Source organism: Octodon degus, unplaced genomic scaffold (assembly GCF_000260255.1).
Source record: "Octodon degus isolate 3935 unplaced genomic scaffold, OctDeg1.0 scaffold00033, whole genome shotgun sequence".
Classification (NCBI taxonomy): domain Eukaryota; kingdom Metazoa; phylum Chordata; class Mammalia; order Rodentia; family Octodontidae; genus Octodon; species Octodon degus.
In genome coordinates this window covers 1,974,881-1,986,933 of record NW_004524609.1, presented here as the reverse complement: position 1 = coordinate 1,986,933, position 12,053 = coordinate 1,974,881, and the positions used below count along the sequence as shown (strand labels likewise).

At 43.1% G+C, this 12,053-nt stretch overlaps 1 protein-coding gene across 5 annotated transcripts in view; it reads right to left on the bottom strand.

The window, feature by feature from the left end:
• Tlk2 (tousled like kinase 2) overlaps window positions 1–12,053 on the bottom strand; it is a 170,502-nt gene that overhangs the window by 87,298 nt on the left and 71,151 nt on the right. For 3 of the 5 annotated variants that reach the window (XM_004630003.2, XM_023713983.1, XM_023713984.1), the window contains exons 2-5: window positions 10,226–10,297; window positions 9,350–9,419; window positions 8,078–8,121; window positions 7,270–7,365 (exon numbers count right to left, since the gene is read on the bottom strand). In XM_004630003.2, the coding sequence (XP_004630060.1) occupies window positions 7,270–7,365; window positions 8,078–8,121; window positions 9,350–9,419; window positions 10,226–10,297 (282 nt within the window). The remainder of the gene's footprint in view (window positions 1–7,269; window positions 7,366–8,077; window positions 8,122–9,349; window positions 9,420–10,225; window positions 10,298–12,053) is intronic. The other 2 variants (XM_004630004.3, XM_004630005.3) reach the window with 2 other exon arrangements.

The following is a 12,053-nucleotide window of genomic DNA, read 5'->3' as shown; positions in this document are numbered from 1 at the left end:
AAAAAGAAAAGAAAGAAAAGAAAAGGAACAGCCAGGCAAAGTGGCACGTGCCTCTAGTCCCTGGCCTCGGGAGGCTGAGGCAAGGGGCTCGCCATGAGTTTAAGGCCAGCACATAATATTGCACAGTGAGCTCAGGCCAGTATGAACTATGCAGCAAAACCCTGTTTCAAAAAAACTCAAAATAATTAAAAATGAAAGGGACAAGATAAGCATAAATCACTAACGTGTATTAAGCAACAATATAGCCATATTAAATTCGAATGGAATGTTTACGTTAAAAGAAAGATTTTAGACTGAATAAAAAAAAATCTATATGATAGTGTCCAGAAACACACTGAACACACATTAACAAGCAGCTGACACTAGGCTGGAGACAGAGTTCAGTGGTGGAGCCCTTGCTCAGCATATACAACGCCCTGAATTCAATCCCCAATGTTGTTTAAAAAAAGAGTGCTGGGCAACATGGTGCACCCAAGAAACCCCAGAATTCAGGAGGTGGGCAATCTGAGGCCAATATGGGCTACACACTCACTCCAAGACTAGCCTGGAATACACGTGAGATCTGTCTCAAAAGAAGTCGATGTTATGAGAATAGAAATATTTACACCACACAATGGTTTGGGTAGTAAATATGAAAAAGCTACTTTTTTTGAGTGAGGGATACTGGGGGTCAAATGCAGGGTCTTCATACTAAGTTACATCTTCAGTCCTTTGCACGCGCGTCTGTGTGTTTTAATTTTTTTTATTTTTTTATTTGGAACAGGATTCCACTAAGTCACTAAATTGCTTACACTGGACTCAAACTTGCCATCCTCTTGGCTCAAATCTCTCAGGGATTACAGGCATGTGCCACTATGCCCAGCAGATAAATTACACTTCAAGAAACAGGCTTCAAAAAGATAATAAGGGTCATCTAATAATGCATAAAGCAAAAGTGAACACAAATATACACAAAAACAGAGAACTTCCATAGTAATTATAAGAGAAATGGAGATACTCCTCATAGGGGGCCTGCCCCTTAGCTCAGTTGGTTAAGTGGCTGCTTCAACAAAGCAGTCAGCCTCAGGTTGCTGTGGTTCGATCCCCACAACTCAAGCCAGCCAAACCTGCCCTGAATGCATTGTGAGCCAGCCAGAAAAAAAGAAAAAAAAATCCCTCTGCCATTGGGGTGGGGAGATGGCTCAGTAGAGGCAAGCACAAGCGCCTGAGTTCAATCCCCAGATCTGAAAAGAAAAAAAAAAAAAAAGAGCGAGAGACTCTTCATAGCAACAAATAGAATAGCCAAAAAGTCAAATCACAGAAGACTGGCTACTGCTGCTGCTCGTCCTCCAACTACTTATTATCGTTATTCTTGCTAGGCATTATACTATTACCATACAGTGTCCAGGATCAAATCTAGGCCCTCACATATTTAAGGCAAGCGCTCTCCCAGGGAGCTAATCCCCAGCCCCAAATACTGAAGACTGAACCACTGTGATGAAGTCTGACCTACTGGCAGAACAAAACCATTCTGTTTAGGTATGCAGATACGGATGATTAAACTATAAGGAAAAGCCACTGATTACCACAAAAACTGCAAGAATAATTATCTCTCGGGGAGTTACGATGTGTGAATCAGGAAGTACACAAAAGTTTTCAGAGTGTTAAAACAGTGATACGAATTTAAAATAGTGCATGTCTTCAATGTAATGATCGGGGTCCGGGGAGATGGCTCAGTGGAATAAGCGCTTCCTTGGTAAGCGCAAGGGCCTGAGTTCGATCCCCCATTCCGCAAAAAAAAAAAAAAAAAAAAAAAAGTAATGATCAAACAGCGTTAGTTTCATAATGACACTCTGGAAGCTCTTCGGTGAAAGGCACAACAAGTATTTCAGGCTTCTCAGGGTACATGCATCTCCGTCATGTATTCTTGCTCCTAACAATCTAAAAATCATTCTTAGCTTACCAACTGGGGCCTATCTTTTGCCAACTCCTTCATAAAAATGCTTGTTTTCACTTCAACAAAAATACAAAAGAATCATGTACAGGCAAAAATAAGCTTTTGTCCGTTTTCCCTTTCAATAATTTTGAGCACCTGTGGAGGACCAAGCAGTGTACTGGGTGCTAGAACGTAAAAACAGTGTATTATCTCTTACATGTCAAGTGGTAGAAAGCAGTTAAAAAATAAGTACATACTTAGGTGCCATGCACTGGAACAGATGGAAACAGCAATCAGCAAAGCAAAGGCCCTGCTTTCATGGAATTAACATTCTAGCGAAAGCAGATGGACAATGAATTAATTATGAAGTTAAAATATATAAACTATTAAATAAAAATATTAGAACTATGCTACATACTAACATACATATATTATTAGGGCAACGGCAAGAGCGGTTTACTACAAGCAAAATGGAAGCCGGGTGGTGGCACATACCCATAACCAGCCAGAGCCACGGGCTACACGGCTCAAGGTCAGCATGAACTATATCATGAGACCCTGTCTCAAAACATGAACAGAAAATTGAACATTAAAAAATAAAACAAATATCACAAAAGTAATGCTGAATGTAAACCAGACTTTTTTTTTTTTTGGGGGGGGGGTCTTTTTGAGACAGGGTCTCCCTGTGCAGCTCAGGCTGGCCTTGGCCTCACTTCATAGCCCAGGCTGGTCTCAAACTCACAAAGATCCTCCTGCCTCAGCCTCCCAGAGTGCTGGGATTACCCGCGTACAAAACCACGCCCCGCTCTAAAGAATACAAGTTGCAGGATTCCTTTTACATAAAGTGCAAAAACAGCAGCGGGAAGATGGCTCAGTAGGATAAGCACCTGAATGGCAAACGTAAGGATCTGAGTTCAATCCTCGGCTCCACCAAAAAAAAAGTACAAAAACAGATGAGGCAACACGACTGCCATGAGTTCAAGGCCAGCCTGGAATGTAGCACAACCCTGACTCAAAAATGTCTGTATGTTTTACATAAAGTACAGAAACATAAACACTTCTCTCTGCTGTTACAGTCCATTAGAGGTCAGGCCAAGGCAGGGGGGGACTAGCGAGTGGAATGCAGCCCATGGAAGCCGGCTGCAGGCTAGTAGCAGTTTGTTTCTCAGACGCTGTATAACTCAGTGAGCTGAAGATGCAGCTCCATGTGCACTCCTTACTTCCCTTGCAGCACTGGGACTGAACCCGCGGCCTTGCTCGTGCTACACAAGCACTCTACTACTGAGCTACATCTCCAGACCTTTCTAATTTCGAGACAGTTCTGTTAAGCTGTCTAGACTAGCACCCAGCCTGCAATCCCCCTGCCTACCTCCCGAGTAGCACGGATTGCACATATGGCTTGATGTGGATGTGTACTCTTGTGTAAGTTTACGAATCAATAAAAATGTACGTACATGACAAAATTTATGTTTTCAGAGAAAAAGGCACGAGAGAGAGGGAAGATAAATCAGAATGAGTACAAAGCAAGATTAGAGACAGTGGTAAAGGTACATGGAAGGGATGCCTTAGAACTAGCTAAGGAAATGATGGCATCCTGCCGACCCCATCCCCACACCAAGTACTGGCAACTGAACCCAGGGCCTCTGCACTGAGCTAGATCTCCAGCTCTTTTTTAAACATTTATTTTCAGACAGGGTCTAAGTTGCTAAATTGCCCAGGCTGGTCTTAACTCTATGATCCTTCTGTCTCAGCCTTCCAAGAGTCTGAGGAATTATAAGCATGCACCACCATGCTCAGCTAACTGGTGAGGTTATCTGTAACAGCCTGCTGAAGAGATTGCTACTACTAGAAAAGAATTTTCCTGGAAAATGAAACAGCAAGGTAAAAGCCCTTAGGCAAGAGAGCTCTGTACAGTGTCTAAGGGGGACAATGTGGTCATCACCCATGGGCAACCAGAAGGCAGAGCACACAGGTCATTCAGGAGCTATTATGACACACGAGAACTTTTTTTTTTTTTTTTTTGCTCCGAATGCCTTCAGGGCAGGTTTGGCTGGCTTGAGTTGTGGGGATTGAACCACAGCAACCTGAGCCTGACTGCTTTGCTGAAGCAGCCACTTAAAGAACTAAGGGGCAGGCCCCCCACACAAGAACTTTTGTACTGGAAGCCACTGGACAGTTTTGAGCATAAGAATGGAAGAATGAGCCTTAAATTTTTATCAATCACTTGTGCTACAATATTGACACCATTTGAGACAAGGACAAAAAAAAAATTATACTGGAAACCAATGTAGGGATCCAAAACAGAAAAGTGATCAGATTCTGATATTTATCTGTCATTTATCTGAACAGGGAAGGCTACAGGAAAAACAATTTATGATAGTTATTATTTTGGCATGAAGGAAAAGCAACAGCTTCTTTCTGGATATACTAATGTCCAAGTTATGCATGAACTACAAAAATAGGAAGGCCCAAGAGGAAGCGGGATATACATATATACTGCCTGTCCACTACAGGACGGCAAGCTCATTCATTCCAAGAGGGAGAAGCAGTGAGGCAAGAGGTAAGCTGGGCACGTCAGCGACCTGAGTTACCAGCTGGGCACTTCTGCTCTGCATCGAGTAGCTCCTTCCGACGGGGACTGCCCTGACTTTGCAGGGAGTGGGCCAGCATCGCGGCTTCTGCCTGAGTTGATGGAGCCAGTGTAGTAGATCTAGTATTAAGGCATGGCAGTTCTTCTGATTGTGTCTGTTCTCCATAAAATAAAAAGCCAAGGCTGTCCGTTGAACTAAATATGTTGTTGGAGATGAACTAGAAATACTGTAGGATTTAGCAGGCAGCTAGAGCACACGAGGTAAATGGTCATGAATGTAAAGTACGATCAGTCAGCTTAAGTGTACCTTCTCCCAATCCTGCTGAAGTGCTTAGAGACAGATACAGAACTGAGTAGGACAAACAGGGACTATTACAATGAAGCACAGAATCCAAGTTGACGGGCCGGCCAAACAGCTCAGCAGATTAAAGCGCCTGCAAGCAGGCACAGAGGCCAGGGGTTGGAGCCCCAGGCCCCTGAGACGCACTGAGATGGCAACTGAGCCTGGGCGTGGTGGCGCGCGCCTGTAATCCCAGCTCCTGGGACTGGGAAGCTGTAAACAGGCAGATCAGTACGAGTCTGATCTAGCAGTGAAACCCTGAACACCCTGCAGATGCTTCCCTAAAATACACACACACAAAAAGAATCCAAGCCCTGGGCGTATACAGGGCTTTTTAGTGTAATGGAAAAGTTAAGTAAGGCTTGGTTCCTCTTTTAATACTTCACATACACTTAGATTTGTACACTGCTGATGTGGCCCAGTCACGTTCAAATAGTAGCAGAAAATGTTCACGGACCACTGAATACCTCTCTTTTGTTTTCAGGTAAGATTCACCCTAAAGTGACACACTAGTAAAATCCAAAGGAAGGGGCCGGGGAGATGGCTCAGTGGAATAAGCACTTCTCTGGCAAGCATAAGGGCCTGAGTTCAATCCCCGGTTCCACAAAAAAAAAAAAAAAAAAAAAAAAAATCCAAAGGAAAAGACATTTCAGGAAGAGTAGTGAACAGTACTGAGAAACTGTGCCATCAAGCCCAGTTTACATCAAGCCCTATTTTGTTTTGAGAAAGGCCTCTGCTGTATGCAATGATCCTAAACTCGTAGCCCAGGCTGGCTCCCAACCTGTGGTAATCCTTCTGCCTTAGCTTCCTGAGTGCTAGGATTACAAATGTGCACCAGCATGCCCGGCAAAGACTTCTAACATTTAAAATATTATGGCAAGTGCACTCAATCCCCAGGATTGAGTATTAAAAAAATAATAAAATGCAAAGTTATTTTCCTAAATTTATGTTTAATGACTTTCAATAATTAGTTATCCTAATACATGTTTTTATTAAGAAAAGAGAAGGAAGCACATTTTAAAAAATGTTTTGACAATATAGAAGGCTGGACAGGAAAAGCACAGCATTATCTGATTATAATGATGCAAAGAAACACTTTCTGGGCCAGGGAGATAGCTCAGTAGTGCAAGGTCCTGAGTTCAATCCTTGGTTCCGCAAAAAACAGAAAGAAAGAAAGAAAGAAAGAAAGAAAGAAAGAAAGAAAGAAAGAAAGAAAGAAAGAAAGAAAGAAGAAAAGAAAACAAAAGAAAAGAAAAGAAAAGAAAAGAAAAGAGAAAAGAAAAGAAAAGAAAAGAAAAGAGAAACACTTTCCTAAGCAAACAGAGGTGTGGTGGTGTACCCCTGCAGCCCGGCACTTCAGAGGCTCAGGCAGGATGATCTGTCAGACTTCAAGCCCAGACTGGGCCACACAGTGAGTTCAAGGACACTCTGAACTACAGAGCAAGACCCTGTTTCAACACACACACACACACACACACACACACACACACACACACACAGACACACACTAAAGAGGAGAGCAGAAGAGAAAGTCAGAAAGAAAACTCTCTTAAGACCTACCTACGACTATACCCACAGAGTCTGTACACAAATTATCCGAGGACACAGGAGAAAACGAACACAAAAATCCCGCATTAACTAGCTCAGGGATTACCGACTTTAGCACTGATTATTTTGATCAAACACGGGTTGTTGCAGGGGTTGCCTTAAGTGTGTAGGAAGTCTACCAGCACCCCAGGCCTCCCATCTTCCTCTTCCCTCACTGTGACAAAAAAATGATGCAAAATACTGGCAAACAGGCTCTCAGTGGCACCGCTGCTGCTGCTGAGTTAGAACGCACCTCCGGCCTAGGTACCTAAAGACACAGGCCTGTACGACCTGACTATTTCACTCTGTGTGACATCAGCTTTCCTACTTCCCGAGGAAGCCAAGGAAATAACTCAAACATCAGGAGCTCACCAAACTTTTTTTCCTTTTTTTGTCATTTTAACATAGGGGTTCGCTATGCAGACCAGGCTGGCCTCAAACTTGCAACAATCCTCCTGCCTCAGCCTCCTGAAGAATTACAGGTACGCACTACTACGCCTGGCTCAACCAATTTTCTTAAAGGAGAAAGTTATTTGTAGGAAGCATGTAAACTTGGCAAAGATAAAAAGCTCCCATCTGGACTGGAAACGCTCCCTGGACAGACCGCTGAGCAGCGCAGGCTCGGAAGCCCCTTACTGTACACAGCGTAGGGCAGCTGCCGCACAGCAGTAATCACTGATCCAGGCCTGAAGTCCACGCAAGTGACTCACAGGCACTATTACAAATTTTTTCCCTAACAACACATTCTCCACGGATATGTAAGGCAAAAGTCTCCGCTCCAGGGCTCCTGGGACTGTCTTCTCTGCCAGGAGCCTCACCTCTCCAGCGAATGCTTACCGGTAAGGGATTGGGTAGGGAATGTTGCGGTGAGAGTCGTGCAACTGGTGGAACACTTCTGCCAGGGCTGGCTCCTGGCCCGCTTCCCCCAGCAAACTGGCCAACAGGGAGAAACGGACATGAATGATTCACACGGTACTATGCTTCAGATAAGGAGAGTAAAAGGTTAATACACAAACAGGTCTTACTTATACATGGCCCTTTTAAGTTAATATGTCTCAGTCTAGACAGACATTGCCATATAAGTCAAATTCTGTACTTTTCAACAAGATTTTCAGGAAGGAGCACCCACAGAAACATATCGAGATATACAGAAAACATGGCTGGGAAACTGAGAGTACACATGGTTTTGGAAGGACGTCAGAGAAGAATGCTTTTCCTTCTTGTCTCAAAATACACAGGCAGAGATGCAGTGGTGTGGTGGATTTAGTCTCCTTTAGTTCCCACTAAGGACGGTCACTGGTTGAGATTACTACATGTGCCACAGGACCAAAGGAAGAGGACAGAAGAACGAGGCCAGGTCACTCCACCTTAATCTCTGAGAAACACAACCTAGTCTGGCCGAAAGATAAATCACCTCGTAGATAAATTCTTGTATCATCACAGACAAAACACGTAATCAACAAATTTAAATTTGGCAAGTGAGCAGCGGTTGCCTCTGACTGAGAGCCAGGGAGCACTGGGCTGGTGAAGACAGGGAATAAGGGAGAAGCCACAGCAAAGGCCAAACAGTGCTTCCTAATGCCTTAAATGAACACAAGGATTCAGGATTTTAAAAACATCAGTTTTCCCCCAAAATTTAACTTACCTCAAAGTAATCACTAATTTTATGTCCCCTAGGAGTGCCTTTCCCTGAAAATGAAACCAAAATAAGTACAGTTTCTCCAGCGCATACATAAGCCACCATTCAACAAAATGCATTCTGTATTTAATAACTACATACACTGCTATCAACAAGCTTTAGCTTTTACTTCTAATAAAAAGCCAAAATACCTACACCCCAAAGACTATTCTCCCCACACAGTGCATGATTGAACCAGTGAAAGGGAGAACTTTTTACAGTTTGGTTTCATCTAAGATCCAATAGTGTTTCTCTTACAAATATTCATCAATTTGTGTCACAACTGGGAAACAAAAATCAAATCTCATCTACAACCCATATCTCAATTTAAAAGAATGAAAGTTTAAAACTAACTCATGAGAATGAAACAGTTGACACTATTTTACACAAATAGTTAATTCTATTTCACACAAAACTCGCTAGGACCACATCCCTCTGGGACAATATTCCTTCCAAAAGAAATATTATCTATACATACTTATCTATACATATTTTTTTTTAAATGTATTTGGTACAGGGCCTCACTACGCAGCTTGGACTCATAGTGATCCTTCTGTTTTCAGCCTCCCTAGCACTGGGATTCCAGGCATGCGTCACCATGCCCAGTCTTGTTGGCTGGCTCAGTGTGCCCAGGGGCAGGGCTGGCAAGTCATGTGGTGCCCGAGATCGAACCTGGGTCCCTGAGCTTGCCTAAGCAGGCACTTAGTCCACTGAGCTATCTCACTGGTCCTATTAGCTATAGATTTTAAAAGCTGAGAATAATGCAAAAAGGCTGAGATTTCCATTCCATAGAATGTAAGAGGAAACCAACATGAAACTACTATTCTTTCTTTGAACATGATAATACTTTGCATTATTACACCACCTTTACAAACTTATTCCAATGTCCAGCTAACTAACTGCCATGGAGAGTCAGTGCGTATAAAGGGTAACAGGAACCCTTCTGGCTAGCACTACTAACTCAGCGCCGATGTGATACAGCGCGCACAGACAAAGCCCTCGCCTCCCCGCTCTTGTGCACTGTGCCACCTCACCTCTGAAGAACACCCTGTGGCGCCCCAGCCCCCTGCCCTGTCAGCTATCCACCAAGGGGCAAGTCTGTAATGACAGCTCTGGCTCCCCTAAGATATACAACCTTCTCTGCCAGGACTCTGTACACAAACCAATTATTTACCATAAGTCTGAAAATTCTAAGTACCTAAGAATTCAGTATTTTTATGGGGTGTGAAATTATTATACCTTGGCTAGTTTCATATGGCTCAGCTTTTCTTTTCCGATTTCGCTGGTCATTCTGCTTTTTCTCAGGCGTCTGTTAAACACGACACTACAATTAGCACTTTGGCAAACTTTACACATTTGTAAAAACAGTAGGCAAAGAGAATTAAATATTTAAAAGCAATGTAACTGGCAGACAATCCTCTATCAGGGTCTTGCTCTAAAAAATGAGAGGAAAATAGGTACAAAACCCGATAAGCAATTTTTGGCTAACTGCTCAAATTGTCATAGCTTTAATTTATTCATGTATAAATCAAGAGTTGCTACAACTTAAATAAGGTCTTTTACCAAACACAAAGATGGGACGAAGGTCCCACACAGCAGCTTCTCAGACAATTTTAAAAGTGTTTAAACTCAATTCCTTCTTCAAAAAAAAAAGTAAAGATCTACAAAATCAGCTGACTAATAAAGTTTTCCTAATACACAGTGGGTGGTTACAAAATTACACACAGCCCTGCATCTAGGTCGTTTGCCTGAGTTTTTTTTGTTTTTTTGTTTTTTGTTTTTTTTTATCTAATTGTCCATTTAAGCAGGAAAAATTAAAAACAAGCAAAAGCCTTCAAATTCCATTCCTCAAGTCAGCCACTTCCCACTGCTAGAAGGTTTACAATTATGAAATTCTAGCGTATCTAAGTTATTCATCTACTCCTAAAAATACCTATAGCTACTCATGGCAGCTACCCAAAAACTTCAAAAAACAAGGTCTATCCATGCCATACTAAGAGAGACCCATTAGGGCCATGTCATAGCTATACAATCACAAACAGCACACAATGGGGACCCCTACACACAGACTGTAACAAACCTGACCAAAAGTTTACACTAGATGTAGTTTCTTACCTCTACTTCTTTATCACTCAAGGATCCCACACTGCACAAACTCTGATTGGAAGACTCACTATTGAGCGGCCCCTAGAAAGAAAAAATTTAGAAAGAAAAGAAATTTTAATTTAGAATGGCAGCAAAATGGAAGGTGACAACTACTGAGTTTGGTGTTTACATGTTGAAGAGGTCAGAGAGGCCATGATTAACTAACACCTCCAAACCAATCTGCACTCAGCTACAGTCCTGTGCCCTCTACGGAAAAAACCTCTTAAGTTACTATTACTTTCACTTCCTGTATGCACTCTGTACTCATTGTAAGACTTTCCATTGCAAGGAACTTTCACATGCTCTGAAACCATTCTTTAGGAAAAATAAGCCTGGGAAATCCATTTCCCAGGCCTTGGTCTCACAAAGCAGTATGCTAAAAGCTGGCGTACCAGGGAGTATGCCAGAGGTCCTGTGTGAGGGAGGGGTGGTCGGGGACTATAATAAAGAAATGCTTTTCTAAGTCATGCCTTACAGAAGCATGAATGCTCGCTCAAAAACATAATGTTCCACAAGAGCCAACTGACTATTAACAGCATGAGTTCCACTACCCTCCTCTCGAGTAAAAATGGTGAAAATGCCAGAGACCGACATTGAGAACCTCTGGAAATGGTCTGAGGGGCAAACAGAAAATCAAGAAACACCTGTTCAACAGAGTCCAGGAAAATTCATTCAGCAGGATAAAAATGTCTGTGCTGTTTGAACCGAGACTACCACCCCAGCCCCGCCACCTCAGCCTGGCCCCAGACAGTTGCAAGCAGAAACAGAAGGCTCCCTCTCCCCACGCCCCACGCCCAGGACGTCAGCACTTCTCAGCCTGCCCCCAGACCCGTCCCTCTTCTGCCCAACCCCTACACGTGGGACGGAAGCTCTACTCTAGTTTTAGCCCACACACAGCATCTTGGGCCGCTTTCACTCCTATCAGAGCAGTCCCCTGTAAACAGGAGGGAGGTGAGAGGGCCCCACATGGCCCCATGCGCTGCCCACTACTCAGGCCCCAGAGTTAAGGTATCCCCCACAGAAAGCTAGCCACTGCCCTTAGCCGATCTTATATATGAGCCAAAGGGAAGAAGCGGGGATGCATAACAACCACAGTACTTGACTTCACTAGTTCCCAACAACAAAAAAATCATGCAGTAGAGGGGAGAAAAGAAAGTATGATATAGAAATAAAAAAGGAAAACAATCTAGGTAAGACATTGCCTGATGACCAGATATGGCATTTAACGGAAAAAAATTCAAAAAAGCCATTATAAATACTAAAAATCATGATTACAGAAATAAGGGAAGACACAGATGCACCTACCCAAGGCCCGGTGGCACAGTAATCCCCGCACTTGGGAGGACTGCTAGGAGTCTGAGGCCGCCCTGGGCTACACAGTGAGCTCAAGGGCAGGCTAACCTACCATTAAGACTCTGTCTCAAACAATCAAACCAGTAACAAATTCAAGGCCACCTCACACAACTCAGTGAGATCTCATCTCAAAATAAAAATTAAAAAGGGATGAGGGTATAGTTCAGTGGTTAAGCACTCCTGGGTTTGATCCCATTATTGTTATTTAAAAAAAAAAAAAAAACCAACTCCAAGGCAGGTGTGGTAGCACACATCTGTAAACTTAGCACTAGAGAGGCTGAGGCAGGAGAAACACCATGAGTGTGAGGCCAGCCCGGACTACACAATGAGCTCAACAGCAGCCTAGATTATCTAGCAAGACCCTGTCTCAAAAACAAAAAACAAAATCAAGGAAACTCCTGAGCTGAAAGTAACAAAAATGCAAAAGGAAGGAAGGAAGGAAAAA